Source organism: Myxocyprinus asiaticus, chromosome 2, assembly GCF_019703515.2.
Source record: "Myxocyprinus asiaticus isolate MX2 ecotype Aquarium Trade chromosome 2, UBuf_Myxa_2, whole genome shotgun sequence".
In the NCBI taxonomy this organism is placed as follows: Eukaryota; Metazoa; Chordata; class Actinopteri; order Cypriniformes; family Catostomidae; genus Myxocyprinus; species Myxocyprinus asiaticus.
The window spans coordinates 14,867,448-14,883,327 of record NC_059345.1 but is presented as its reverse complement, the minus strand read 5'-3'; the positions used below and the strand labels follow the sequence as shown (position 1 = coordinate 14,883,327).

General features: G+C 37.3%; 1 protein-coding gene across 6 annotated transcripts in view; it reads left to right on the top strand.

Annotated features, from left to right (window-relative positions):
- Positions 1 to 15,880, top strand: part of LOC127450959 (endophilin-A3-like) — a 63,960-nt gene that overhangs the window by 39,137 nt on the left and 8,943 nt on the right. For 3 of the 6 annotated variants that reach the window (XM_051715454.1, XM_051715459.1, XM_051715460.1), the window contains 5 exons: positions 6,994 to 7,062; positions 8,034 to 8,106; positions 12,258 to 12,401; positions 13,426 to 13,559; positions 15,188 to 15,346. In XM_051715454.1, the coding sequence (XP_051571414.1) occupies positions 6,994 to 7,062; positions 8,034 to 8,106; positions 12,258 to 12,401; positions 13,426 to 13,559; positions 15,188 to 15,346 (579 nt within the window). The remainder of the gene's footprint in view (positions 1 to 6,993; positions 7,063 to 8,033; positions 8,107 to 12,257; positions 12,402 to 13,425; positions 13,560 to 15,187; positions 15,347 to 15,880) is intronic. The other 3 variants (XM_051715468.1, XM_051715475.1, XM_051715464.1) reach the window with 2 other exon arrangements.

Genomic DNA, 15,880 nt, shown 5'->3' with positions numbered 1-15,880 from the left:
TAAAACAGACACATATTTTAAGGATAAATGGACGCTAAGCCCAGCTCTTCAGTAGGGTGACTTACAGATATTCAACAAATAAATGGGCTAAATAACTACTACACCAATCAGCCACAACATTAAAACCACCTGCCTAATATTGTGTAGGTACCCCTTGTGTTGCCAAAACAGCGCCAACCCGCATCTCAGAATAGCATTCTGAGATTCTATTCTTCTCACCGTAATTGTACAGAGTGGTTATCTGAGTTAACGTAGACTTTGTCAGTTCAAACCAGTCTGGCCATTCTCTGCTGACCTCTTTCATCAACAAGGTATTTCCATCCACAGAACTGCCGCTCACTGGATGTTTTTTTGTTTTTGTTTTTGGCACCATTCGGAGTAAATTCTAGAGACTGATGTGTGTGAAAATCCACAGGCTGGTTTGAGTATTTCTGTAACTGCTGATGTCCTAGGATTTTCACGCACAACAGTCTTTAGAATTTACTCCGATTGGTGCCAAAAATAAAAAACATCCAGTGAGCGGCAGTTCTGTGGATGGAAACGCCTTGTTGATGAAAGAGGTCAACAGAGAATGGCCAGACTGGTTCGAACTGACAAAGTCTACGGTAGCTCAGATAACCGCTCTGTACAATTGTGGTGAGAAGAATATCATCTCAGAATGCTATTCTGAGATGCGTGTTGGCACTGTTTTGGCGGCACGAGGGGGACCTACAGAACATTAGGCAGTAGTGTTGTCAAAAGTACCAGTACTTCGGCACCAAGTCAATACTAAAATAAAAAAAGATATGATACCAGTGTTTCTGCAGTACTGGTAGTACCGAGCACCGACTCTAGCCGGTACCAGCGTGCAGTATGACTGACACACGGCAACTTTAAAATGCTCACAAGATTATTTGAATGCCTACTCTGTTACTCCCTGTGCACTGAAATGGACAATTAATCAGATTAAAATCATGACATGTCCTAATGTGATTTATTAAACCGCTAAAGGCTGCAATCTTACTGTGGACGAGCTGTGTACTTTAAATAAATCTGACCACTTATCCACTAGAAACTCCACAGACATTGAGAATGATTCAGGTTGTAACAGATGACACAGCAGAGCACTTATCCATTGTGAACCATGCAGCACATGTAAAATATATATTTATATAATTAAAATCACAGCATCTGCGCTTTAATCTCAGGTCAGCTTTATTTATATCGTTTTTTTTTCTTCCCTTTTCACCCTAATTTGGAATGCTCAGTGTGCTTTTTTAAGTCCTTGTGGTCGTGTAGTGATTCGCCTCAATCCGGGTGGCAGAGGACGAATCCCAATTGCCTCCACATCTGAGACCGTCAACCCACGCATCTTATCACGTGGCTTGTTGAGCGTGTTGCCACGGAGACATAGCGCGTGTGGAGGCTTCACGCCATCCACCGCGGCATCCACGCTCAACTCACCATGCACCCCACCGAGAACGAACCACATTATGGCGACCACAAGGAGTTTACCCCATGTGACTCTACCCTCCCTTGCAACTGGGCCAATTTGGTTGCTTAGGAAGCCTAGCTGGAGTCACTCAGCACGCCCTGGGATTCGAACTAGCGAACTTTAGGGGTGGTAGCCAGCGTCTTTTACCACTGAGCTACCCAGGCCCCCCTTATTTATATTGTATTTAAAACAATAGAGTTGACCAAATTGCTTCACAGTAATAAAATTTAAAACATAACATTTAAGAATTACCACATACACAAACACCAATAGTCTAAAATACAAACACTCCAAAACTGTGTCCTACATTTCATTTGTCAGACCTAAAGGCCAGTGTAAAGGGATGAGATTTCAGACGTGACTTAAGTCTTCAATGATCACACTGAGACGTGTCGTGAACTGTTATCCGTTAAATTGAAGCTTCCAGCAAAAAACACTTGTCATAATAAAGGCACAATTCAAAATAAAATCTAGATGCCTGAAATTGGAGAAACTGAATAAAAATATTGTATAGTAAAATGTAATATTCATTGTAATAATAAAAATAATAATAATCAAAATAACAACAAAAATAAAATGCAATGACATGTTGAAAAGTTCTGTTTTCACTTGTTAAAAGTTTTAAGAATTTATTGATTAGACACCATTTTGATCATTAAATTAAATTAACTTTATGAAACTATAATTATTAAAATAATTTGTAAATAATAAAAAATAACTAAACTGGTGTTTTCAATAGCACATTATCATATTAGCATATTTTTGCTATGGTATCGAGAACTGCAAAATTTCACTGGTATCGGTACCGACTACTGAAATTTTGGTACAGTGACAACACTATTAGGCAGGTGGTTTTAATGTTGTGGCTGATCGGTGTATATCCTTTTATTGCACAAATCTGTCATAGTATGAAAAAATATAAAAGAAAAATGTGAACATACAGAGATGTATAACAACAGAAATATTGGTAGCATTTTATTTTACAGTACTGTTGTACATTTACATACTATATAATTACAACAACTGTAGTAATTACTAGGTTCTAACCGTAACCCTAACTCTAACCTTAATCCATATTAAGTACAGGTAGTTACCTTATATTACTCAGTACTTTCTTGGGTTAGTAAACTGTAAGTAAAAGTACACGCACTGTAAAATAAAGTGCAATTGAAATATTGCTCACCGCAGGCGTTTTGAACTCCGGCAGTAATTGCCATTATTTTAAATTTAAAAACTACATTACATTTTATTAAATGATTGTTGAAGGCAGTTGATATGTTACACCCTGTCTACACCGAGTGATGTCGCGTTGTGTCACGCTGCAATGGCTTGAGGCAGTCTACACTGGATGCATAGAAATGAACGCTCTGAACCGTTTATTTGTCTTGTTGGCAGGAGTAGCGCTATAGCATACAGTGCAAATTGCTGTTTACTGTCGAGTCTGGTGTAGACAGGGTGTAAGAGTTTCTCTCCGAGGGCTTCTCTCTGAGAAGGTGTGTCTCTCAATTCGCTGCCTTTAAAACACAGCTGCTAAAAAAAGTTAAGCTACAAAATTTAGAAAAAAAATCACTCAAATAGTAGACTGTCCAAAGCTATGTCTAATAAATATCAATACACAGATGCTGAAAATGGTCCTACCATTATACATTGCCCAGTCTGTTTCCAGTGACCTGCTTAACAAAAACAGACCTTGCATTCTGCTATGTGAGAAATGTTAATCCACTTTTGATTATTAATGGTGCTTAACTAGTTTGGATTGTTATGTTTAGCACTCACCATTAGTGAGGTTTGCCTGATACAGTGCAGTAGCCTGTTGCTTTTACACACACTGACTGACATAATTGCTTTTCCCATTGCTACTCACGGTCAGTGTTACATAACAACAGCTATAGACATTTACTTCAGCCTAGCTATTATTGCGTTTCTAAATGGGTAATTTACATGAAATATTTTGGGGAAGTTGACATGTCCTGTGGTGTGACATGCCGTTCTCCATCATATACTATTTTAATCAGCATTTTGCTATATTTATTATTGTTATGCAGGAAGCTTTTATGACAATGTTAATTTAGAGAATATTTGTACTTTTAATATGTATTTGCCACACTGCAGTACCATTTAAAATGAACTAGTGAAGGCCAAAAGGTAATTAAAAATGGTGAAAAACTTTGGATTACCCAATATTCACCCAAATATACAAATTCTGTTATCATTTACTCACCTTCATATCGTTCTAAACCCATATCACATTAGCTGCTTTTCCACCATTGGGCCGAACGATTCTGAGCACGGTATGGAATGTTACAGTAGCATTTCCACTGGATCAAGGTTCGGCATGGCACGATTATAAACCGTTCTTGGCCCGGAATTCTCGGCACGGTTGGCTAACCGTACTCAACCATGCTGGTTGAATGGCTTTAGTATGTGGCGACTCGTTTAGTGTATCTTCATGATTTTATTATAATGGTTTAACTAATATTGTAGCCTACATTTATTTTTCTACGCACCTTTTTCATCAGGAAAGTAGATTGCTAGCTTGTTAAAAAAAAAAACTATATATTCTCATATACTAATTTCATATAATACTTATATAATACATTGTCAATAAATATCCTTTTAACTGTTTCAAGCTAGTCAGGGAACTTTTACCTTTTTGCATGTTCGTGTCCGGTTGTAAACTCAAGCCTCGCTCCTTTTTCTCTTTACTTTCCTTTTTGCGACATGTCCCGTGTCTTTGCTCTTTGTTAGCAGAGTAAAACCATGGAAAAAAGCAGTCCCAAAAACTGGAATATGCGATCATCCTTCATAGTGCGCCACACTCGCTCCAACGTTTACCTCTCACACGGATCTGTTATGTACACTCTACTGATTTCATGGCACCACAGTGGAAAAAATAAGCATAATCGTGCCAACTGGCCCGGATCGGCACGGAGAACTGTTCGGCCTGATGGTGGAAAAGCAGCTATTATTTCTTCCATAGAAAAAGAATAAATCAAAATGTTGTGTCCTTTTTTAACCTTGAGTATCCATTCTTTGTTATTGCATGGGAAATATTGACCAGTACATTATTCAAATTTCAACTTTTGTGTTCCACTGAAAAAAGTAAATCATACAGGTTTTGGAATGACATGAGTAAATGTTGACAGAATTTTACTTTTGGGTGATCTATTCCTTTAAAAGAAATGGTGATTAGTCACAGCATATACACTTTCCATATACAGTTGAAGTCAGAAGTTTACATACACCTTAGCCAAATACATTTAAACTCAGTTTTTCACAAGCCCTGACATTTAATCATAGAAAACATTCCCTTTCTTAGGTCAGTTAGAATCACAACTTTATTTAAATAATGTGACGTCAGAATAATAGTAGAGAGAATTATTTATTTCATTTTATTTCTTTCATCACATTCCCAGTGGGTCAGAAGTTTACATACACTTTGTTAGTATTTGGTAGCATTGCCTTTAAATTGTTTAACTTGGGTCAAACGTTTTGGGTAGCCTTCCACAAGCTTCTCTCAATAATTTGCTGGAATTTTGGCCCATTCCTCCAGACAGAACTGGTGTAACTGAGTCAGGTTTGCAGGTCTCCTTGCTCACACACGCTTTTTCAGTTCTGCCCACAAATTTTCTTTCGGATTGAGGTCAGGTCTTTGTGATGGCCACTCCAATACCTTGACTTTGTTGTCCTTAAGCCATTTTGCCACAACTTTGGAGGAATGCTTGGGGTCATTGTCCATTTGGAAGACCCATTTGTGACTGAGGTTTAACTTCCTGGCTGATGTCTTGAGATGTTGCTTCAATATATCCACATAATTTTCCTTCCTCATGATGCCATCTATTTTATGAAGTGCACCAGCCCCTCCTGCAGCAAAGCACCCCCACAACATGATGCTGCCACCCCCATACTTCACGGTTGGGATGGTGTTCTTCGGCTTGCAAGCCTCACCCTTTTTCCTCCAAACATAACAATGGTCATTATGGCCAAACAGTTCAATTTTTGTTTCATTAGACCTGTAAGGAGTCATTGCTGAGATGAGATGGGAGACGTAGGATCTAATTGCAAGCTTTAATAATATGATAAAAGTGAATAAACAAACGTGAACTCAACTAACAACAAACAAGGACTGACAAAGGAATGTAAAAACTAGAGGGTATATATACAAACAAGAACTAATGAGGGAATGGAAAACAGGTGAGAATGATCAGGAACCGATGGCAGGAATGAAGGCAGAGCATACTGGGAAACATAGTCTGGGGGAAACACTTCAAAATAAGAGTCCTAGGAAACACAAGGGAGACAGACTGTGACAAGACCAGAGGACATTTCTCCAAAAAGTAAGATCTTTGTCCCCATGTGCACTTGCAAACTGTAATCTGGCTTTTTTATGGCGGTTTTGGAGCAGTGGCTTCTTCCTTGTTGAGCAGTCTTTCAGGTTATGTCGATATAGGACTCGTTTTACTATGGATATAGATACTTGTCTACCTGTTTCCTCCAGCATCTTCACAAGGTCCTTTGCTGTTGTTCTGGGATTGATTTGCACTTTTCGCACCAAACTACGCTCATCTCTAGGAGACAGAATGCGTCTCCTTCCTGAGCAGTATGATAGCTGTGTGGTCCCATGGTGTTTATACTTGCATACTATTGTTTGTACAGATGAACGTGGTACCTTCAGGCATTTGGAAATTGCTCCCAAGGATGAACCAGACTTGTGGAGGTCCACAATTTTTTTTTCTGAGGTCTTGGCTGATTTCTTTTGATTTTCCCATGATGTCAAGCAAAGAGGCACTGAGTTTGAAGGTAGACCTTAAAATACATCCACAGGTACACCTCCAATTCAGAACACCTCCTATCAGAAGCTAATTGGCTTATTGTCTAAAGGCTTGACATCATTTTCTGGAATTTCCCAAGCTGCTTAAAGGCACAGTTAACTTAGTGTATGTACACTTACGACCCACTGAAATTGTGTAAACAATTGTTGGAAAAATTACTTGTCATGCACAAAGTAGATGTCCTAAATTACTTGCCAAAACTATAGTTTGCTAATATTAAATCTGTGGAGTGGTTACAAAATGAGTTTTAATGACTTCAACCTAAGTGTATGTAAACTTCTGACGTCAACTGTATATTCACAAGAATTTTAACCTAAACTCTTAATATCGATAAAAAAAAGAAAAAAGTTTAGGGACATGTTTTGCATCAACTACCCAAATAGAGAGTTGGATTGCTTTGTGCAGTAGTGTGTCAACACATTATAGGCTAATGGTGGACTTATATAAACAACTATGGTTGATTGTATTTAAACTAAATTTTATTGAGGAATATTACAACTGCTGGTTTAAACAGTAAAAGGGACACACAAAAGACTCGTGATGACTCTTTTCAAGCTACGATATTATAGTTATTAGTGCCGCCAACCCCAATGTGTGCGCAGGGAAATATCATGCAATATCAGCGTGCTTAATGTCACTGCTTCCTGTCCCTAATCTAATTTCTCTCACTCTCTCTCTTTCGTAAAGTTATTGAGTGAGAAGATAAGTGGTGCCGAAGGGACAAAGCTTGATGAAGACTTCATGGAAATGGAGCGGGTAAGAGACAAGTGGCACAAATGAGCCCCGTGCGGAAACCTTCACATCCATGATTTGATATATGATTTATACCGATCAGCCGCAACATTAAAATCACCTGCCTAATATTGTGTAGGTCCCCCTCGTGCCTCCAAAACAGCGCCAACCGCCATCTCAGAATAGCGTTCTGAGATGCTATTCTTCTCACAGCAATTGTACAAAGCGGTTATCTGAGTTACTGTAGACTTTGTCAGTTCGAACCAGTCTGGCCATTCTTTGTTGACCTCTCTCATCAACAAGGCGTTTCCGTCCACAGAACTGCCGCTCACTGGAAGTGTTTTTGTTTTTGGCACCATTTGGAGTAAATTCTAGAGACTGATGTGTGTGAAAATCGCAGGAGATCAGCAGTTACAGAAATGCTCAAATCAGCCTGTCTGGCACCAACAATCATCCATCATGTGGCAGCAGTGCAGTGCATAAAATCATGTGGATACGGGTCAGGAGCTTCAGTTAATGTTCACATCAACCATCAGAATGGGGATAAAATTTTATCTCAGTGATTTGAAGCGTGGCATGATTGTTGGTGCCAGATGGGCTGGTTTGAGTATTTCTGTAACTGCTGATCTCCTGGGATTTTCTCAAACAACAGTCTCTAGAATTTACACAGAATTGTGGCAAAAAAAAAAAAAAAACATCCAGTGAGCGGCAGTTCTGTGGATGGAAATGCCTTGTTGATGAGAGAGGTCAACAGAGAATGGCCAGACTGGTTTGATCTGATAAAGTCTTCGGGTACTCGGATAACCGCTCTGTACAATTGTGGTGAGAAGAATATCATCTCAGAATGCTATTCTGAGATGCGGGTTGGCGCTGTTTTGGCAGCATGAGGGGGACCTACATGATATTAGGCAGGTGGTTTTAATGTTGTGGCTGATCGGAGTATGTGAGAACTATATTTACTCTTAACATCTAATCTGGTTTTACCACTTTTACAGAAAATAGAAGTCACCAACAAGTCTGTTTTTGAGCTTATTACTAAAACCACGGAATACCTCCAACCAAACCCAGGTATAAAGATATCCACCAAAGTTTGAGATTAATCAGAACATATAAAATATTAATGCAGTATTCACGAAAAATTCACAACTTAGCATTTTTAGTTTTAGGGCATTTTCACACCTGGCTCGTTTGGAGCATTTGTTTCAGAACCTGGTGCATTTTCTTCCTTAGTTAGGTTCGTTTAGGCACATATGAACATGGCAGTCGCACTCGCATCTGCTCCAAAACAATCAATCCACAAACTCTGGAGTGGTTTGCTTGTGGTGAGTGTGCAATCCGACCCAACGGACCAATGAACCATACAATATCCCTATTAAAACCATGAACATACCTGATGGATCTTTGGAGAAGAAATCTTTTGGTCAGCTTGTCACTGTAATTCATCATCAAAATGCGGATATAGCCTTTTTGCAACTTTATTAGATATAGTTGCACGTTTAAAATGGAAGTTGTTAAATAATTCCTGAGGTCATTTTAGTACGATTGTTTCTCTCTTTCAGACAGCGGCAACTTTTTGACAGAGAGAGAGAGGGAGAGAGCTTTGTGACCGTGAGAACAGGCATTTTTCAATGCAGAAGTAATGCAAAAACAAATAGTGATGGATAAAATTAACAGTAACGTAAATTGTACAACTTATATCATCCATGTGTCTGATAATGTGTATTTGCAGTGCAACCTCTGACTGGAATGTGCATTCTGTTCCACACGGCGACACTTTTCATAAGCTTGACATAAACAGCACTCAACAATTTTTAACAGTTGACAAATTTGAACAGGTATGCCATTTTAACTGCCATATTAATGGACGATCTAAATCCCGGAACAGCGCACATGCATTCTGACCAATAAGGGAACAGTTTGCTCACATGTGACTTTTATTGACACAGTTGTGGTCCGTTATGAAATGTTGCCTTGTGAATGCAACATTTTAACAGTTTTAGTCCCTTTTCTGAACAAATCAAACGAGCTACAGGTCTGAGAACACCCTTAATCATTACCTACTAAGTAGGGTTGGGAATCGAGAATGAGTTCTGGTTAAGAACCAGAATAAAAAAAACAAACACTAGAACAAAATGATGAACAGTTTTCCGCCAATACAGACTGAACTCTGTACTAAAGTATTTTGACAGTGTCTCCTGCAGCACTGAAGCGAATGAATAGTACAGTGCTACAGCAACAGAAATTATGTTTCAGCCGAGTTGTGAGTTAACATTCTAAATTAAATATGAATAATACACAAGATAAAATATTACATAGACAATCACATCTATCTGTTGCGTTGGGCCGCACAAAACAACAAACTTAGATTGTGACCAGTGTTGTCTGATTCACAAAGGAATGACTCTTATGAACCAGTTATTCTTAATGAATCATTGAAAAAGACTCAAGAATCAGTTGTGAACTCATGAGTTATCAGTTAATGTGTGCTTAAAGAGAAAGTAATCCATGTATCCTTGTTCATTCCATATTCAATTAAGAATCCAAAATCAGAAAAATGACTTTTATTAATCATGGGAAAAATGGCCACTGTGACACTGTGCATTTTGATAATTTGATTTCCATCTAAAAAGAAACTAAAAGAGGTGAAAAATGAATTTGCACATGTGGGTGGCCTTGAAACGGCCCTTTCTTTTGATGGCCAACCTACAGCGTCTTCCTCAATGCCATGAGACAGAATTAAGTTCACTGCTGTTAAATTGTTCAGATGAATTAGTCTCAGTTAAAATTAAATTCTTTATTATTTATACTCCAAAATGCGCCATATTTATTGAAACTATACTGTCTCATCACAATGCCTATAACACATACATAACAGTATTATGTTCACTGAATTCAGTCACTGATGAAGGTGCTTCGCCTTTGTGCTAGCGTGCTCCAGCATTAGATGTTTATAAGTTAGTCCCTCGCTCTGTACGCCAAATGTCTTCTTACAGTTATCATTCATCGTGCCACAAAAACTGTTCTGTACATTTATAAGTGCACAGGGAAACATCAACAGTGCAGCTTATCAGTTCTGGGCACAGCTGGCTAGTCCGTACTGGCATTCGCAGTTAGGGTGGCCGATGTCCCGATAATACCAGGACAGTCACGATTTTACAAACTGTGTGCCGCGTCCCGATAATTATTGCTTTAAATAAGCATTTTAAATTGGCATCGCTGTTTCGTGCTTTGTCTAACATGAGAAACCAGTAGAGCAATGAAAGAATCGCTCACTGCAATTTCATTAGGGTAATTTTCTCGAGCGGCTACCGGCATAAAACTTCCCTCGCCTCTGCCGCCTCCCATATCTTCTGCTGTCTGTCTGCCCAGGGAAAAAAACATCATTACATGCTGGAATCCAAAATCAAGGAGGAATGGTCATACTAAATAGTGCATAATAACATAAATAATGTTATGATATGCTAATATGTATCAGTGTTTACTGCATGATGTAAAAAAGTATAAAACAACAAAAAGGGCGAAAAAAGTCGGGGCACCGTTTCTGCCAATTATAACCTACCCTGGCTATACATGCATTTTGTCTAAATGCAAACATTACGACAGTTCTCAGTTATTTTAGTCAAATACCTGTTAACTGATCTGCTTCAGTTGGGTTTATTGTCATTTTACATATTGCAGTGCTATGAACAAAACAAAATGCGGTTCAAGCAATATATAGTCTAAAAAGCATCAAAGCAGACAGATGAAGTTATAGGCTGCATTCATGGCAGAGAATTATAACAGCTACAGCAGTCAATTTTACTGTTCGCTCTCACATAAGCATTCATGTAAGCCTGTTTCTTTACAGTGTAGGTCTATGCTTCTGTAGTCTTGTGGATTTAGGGTTATTTTCAGTATTTCGGTAATATTAACTGAGACAAATTCACCTGAACAATTTAACAGCAGTGAACTGTTATTCTGTCTCATGGCATTGAGGAAGAACAGACTAATCAATCAAAAGAAAGGGGTGTTTCAGGGCCACCCACATGTGCAAATAAATTTTTCACCACTTTTAGTTTCTTTTTAGATGGAAAATCAAATTATTAAAATGCACAGTGTCCTCTGGCCATTTTTCCCATTCCCTGTTTTTAACTTGAGCATAAAATCGAAAGTACGAAAAACAAGTTATTATTCGTTTCTTAATATTGGTTTTGTAAATGATTCATGAAATGACAAGTTGTTTTTTGTTTTTCTGGTTTTGGATTCTTAATTGAATATGGAAGGAACGAATGATACACAGATTGACTATTCACCCAAAAATGAAAATTATTGTATTATTTACTCACTCACATGTCATCACTGATGTCTATGACTTTCTTTCTTCTGATGAACACAAACAAAGATTTTCAGAAGAATGTCTCAGCTCTGTAGCTCCAGAGAAGTTTCAAAAAGCATATAAAGGCAGCATAAAAATAATCCATAAGACTCCAGTGGTTTAAACAAATCATAAGAAGCTATATGATAGGTGTGGGTGAGAAACAGATCAATATCAAGTCCTTTATTACCATAAATCTCCAGTTTCACTTCCACAGTCTTCTTTTGTTTTTGACGATTCACATTCTTCATGTATATTGCCACCTACTGAGCAGGGAGGAGAATTTATAATAAAAAAGGACTTAAATATTGATCTATTTCCCACCCACACCTATCATATCTCTTCTAAGGTTTGGATTTAACCGCTGGAGTCAAATAGATTACTTTTATTCTGCCTTTATATGCTTTTTTAACCTTCAAAGTTCTGGCCACCATTCACTTGCATTGTATGGACCTACAGAGCTGAGACATTCTACTAAAAATCTTTGTTGTGTTCAGCAGAAGAAAGAAAGTCATACACATCTGGGATGGCATGAGGGTGAGTAAATGATGAGAGAATTTTCAATTTTGGGAGAACTATCCATTTAAGACTTGTGTGACTTAAATTAGTGTCATTACTGACTATTAGTTGTTCAAGTAACAATTTGTAGTGAAAGATGCCTCAAAATATATCCTCAAAAATACTAAAAGAATCCCTAATAGAATCAGAATTGCCAAGTATAATTGGAACCAGAATCGTTACACTCCTTATGATTCCCATCCCTACTACTGAATTACTGAGATTTCACAGTCAAGAACAAATGTGTAGAGTGCAGCGTTATGATTTATGATTTGGTCACATGTATATCGTGTATATCTCCACACAGCATCAAGAGCCAAACTGGGAATGCTCAATACCGTTTCTAAAATCAGAGGGCAGGTGAAGACGACGGGTTATCCTCAAACTGAAGGACTTCTAGGAGACTGCATGCTGCGATATGGACGAGAACTAGGGGAGGAGTCCACTTTCGGTAAAGTTTGCACATACCAACAATCGAGTGCAAACATGCACAGACACTTACGGAAATCCTGCTGCAATGCAATGGAATGCTCCCACTGTCTGATAGTCTCTCTCTTTCTCACAGTCTTTTTGAGTCACACAACCTCAATTTCCCATTGTTCATTGTGAAATGTATTTCTTGTATTATGGTAGTCCTTCTCACATTTGAACACAACTTTGACACCTTGTGGTGTTTCTTTAAAGCCTCTACGGTAAATTTCTTGATGTTGTTTTTCTGTACTGTAACATACCTCATTTATGGCTGGATGGTATGACGATATACACTGTGCCACAGTAAAAATTAGTCTTTCTCTATCGTTTATTAGGCTCAACATGGAGCGGAATTAAGTTGTTTATGTTTGTAGAGCAATGTTGCAACTTGCCATATTAATAGAGAATTCAGTTGTATGAATGGTCACAAGTGTGCATATATCACCCCTTTAAGTGTGGCTCATCCAATCAGAATTTAGAGTTGGACACATTGTTTGTTTCATAATGTTAGTTTATGGTTTTGAATATTTTGTTTTTAACTCAGATCAGGAGTTACATGATGTGAAGCTGTTTTTGTGCTGATGGAAAAATAATTTTATCTTTTGACTTGCGTCCATCACGTTCAAAATAAATAGAAAAAATAATCACATTAAATGAAGTACCTTTCATTTGTAAAGTATTTAATTCACTGAATTATCCAATAGTAGGCATTCCCACATGGGTATTTAATATACAATATGAACAATTTTTTCACTGACTGTCTAGCAAAATAACTATACTATTATATACAGTATAAGGTCCTCATACCATTATATAAGATTCAGTCATACTGACCACCCGTACCATCATGTCAGCACAATCCTGCAGGTGTTTCTCTTATTACTTCATAATTAAATGCTTCATTATTTTTACAGTCATATGGAAGTCAAAGAGTGTTTCATTGGTGATATTCAAAACTGAATAACACATGAACTAATGCTGTTGTGTGTACATGTTGTTCTCAGGGTCTGCGATGGTGGACATTGGTGAAGCCATGAAACAGATGGCTGATATTAAAGACGCCCTCGATATCAATGTGAAACAGAACTTCATCGATCCACTACAGACTCTACAAGACAAAGATCTCAAAGAGATTGTGGTACAACACTGTGTCATGTTCACTTATTAATATTTCATTTTAAACATGCATTTTTTATTTTTACATTTAACAAATTTATCCCTAAAGAAATGGATAGTACTTTTGAGAAATATGTTTAAAATGATGTCCACTCACATGAGATGGCCTTAAATCTCCGTGGCCTTAAAAAAGCTGGTATAGTTCTTAAAGTAATAGTTCACCCAAAAATGAAAATTCTCTCGTCAGTTACTCACCCTCATGCCATCCCAGATGTGTATGACTTTCTTTCTTCTGCTGAACACAAACAAAGGTTTTTAGAAGAGTATCTGAGCTCTGTAGGTCTATAAAATGCATGTGAATGGTGATCAGCACTTTAAAGCTCCAGAAAGCACAGACAATCATAGTAAAATGAATCCATACGACTTCAGTGGTTAAATTAATGTCTTCCTAAACAATGCAATCGCTTTTGGTGAGAAACAGATCAATATTTAAGTCCTTTTCACTATAATTGTTTACATCCGGTCACTCTCCAATGCGCGTCCATGAGGGGATCCAGTTCACTCGTGTGACGTAAGCATGCTGGTATGTTCAAATTAATGCAAAACCAATGAAGCTTGTGTACAGTGTTCTCTTTCAAACAAATTGATCTGAACATGCCAATGCGCTTACATCACTCGAGAGGCTGAGTGAGCTGGATCCCCTCATGGATGCGCATTTGAGAGCGACCCATTTGCAGACCCTTCAAAATATAAACACCTCAGCCAATAGGCTGATAGATCACTATCAGCACTCTCTGTAGTCTTGGAATGCAAGAAGTCTGTTTTCACAAGGAAATGGAGGTTGTAACACAGAAATTGATTATTTTGTTAATTTTCAACCCTAAACTTATATCAGTTCCAAAGTCTACCAACAGCCTTTTCAATGGATAATAAATAAATAAATATATATATATATGTGTGTGTGTGTGTGTATTTTCAAATAATATGTATTATTTATTTATTAACCATTGAAATGCCTTTTTATAGTGAATTTTGAGCATTATATTGGACATCAGCCACCTCTGTCTCTAAGTACTGGTATCTTCTTTGGCCATTGAAAAACCTACATTGGTTGACCACTATTTAAAAACACTCCCCGATAAACACTTGGACACACGTATCTTTACTACATATTCTTTATTATTACTACTTTCCACATTTTAATAGATGAATAGTGAAATCATTAAAACTATGAAACAAGACAAATTGAAGTATGGGAATTATGTACTGAGTAAACATTTTTAGGTTTTTCAAAGTAGCTACCCTTTGCCTTCAGCACATTCTGTACCTTCTCTCAAACAACTTACAGTTGTCTGCCTGATCCTTTTGATTCAATATTGAATCATTTCCCATGTATGCTGCACACTTGGATGCTTTTCCTTCAGTATCCGGTCCAGCTCATCCAAAGAAAAAAAGAAGTTTTTTAAAATAAATTCATACATAGACACAATTTAAATTTGTCTATCAAATTATTTTCAGGCATTTGAGAGGTTTTTAACATCACAAGAAACATAAACTCTAAACTTTTGAAAGGTAGTGTAGTTGCAAATATTTGATGTCAGAAAATAATTTTAAAAAGTAATTTTAAAGCATACTGTGTTTCTCTAATAGCATCATCTGAAGAAACTGGAGGGTCGACGGTTAGACTTTGACTATAAAAAGAAGCGTCAGGGCAAGATCCCTGATGAAGAGATCCAACAAGCGGTGGAGAAGTTTGAGGAATCCAAAGAACTTGCTGAGAGGAGCATGTTCAACTTTTTGGAGAATGATGTAAGTTAAAACTAATAACAACTATTAAAGTAATAACTATTATGCTTTTATTCCCTTTTAGTTTGACTGGTCTTATTTTTTATTTTTTACTTTTAACCAACTGGTATCAAGGTGATTTCTTTAGTGAATGTATGAATCAGTCACCCTCAAGTTCACACATGTGTCCTAACAGAGTAACCATTTGTGTAGTTCAGCACAGTAACTATGGGCATGTTTCACTGACATTTGACATCCAGAAAATGTCCAAATAATTATTGTCTTTATTTAAACAGCATATCTATTGCTTTATGATTTAAAATAAAAAATGTATTTTTGTAAAATATTTTGCCTTAAAAGTGCTTGTGCAATCTTTCTTGAAAAAATAAATGCCACACGGTTTAATATATTGTTGTCGGTAACACTTTACAATAAGGTTCCATTCGTTAGCCTTAGTTAATGCATTAGGTATATCATGAACTAACAATGAAAATTTTTTTTTTACAGCATTTATTCATCTTTGTTAATGTTAGTTAATAAAAATACAGTTCATTACTA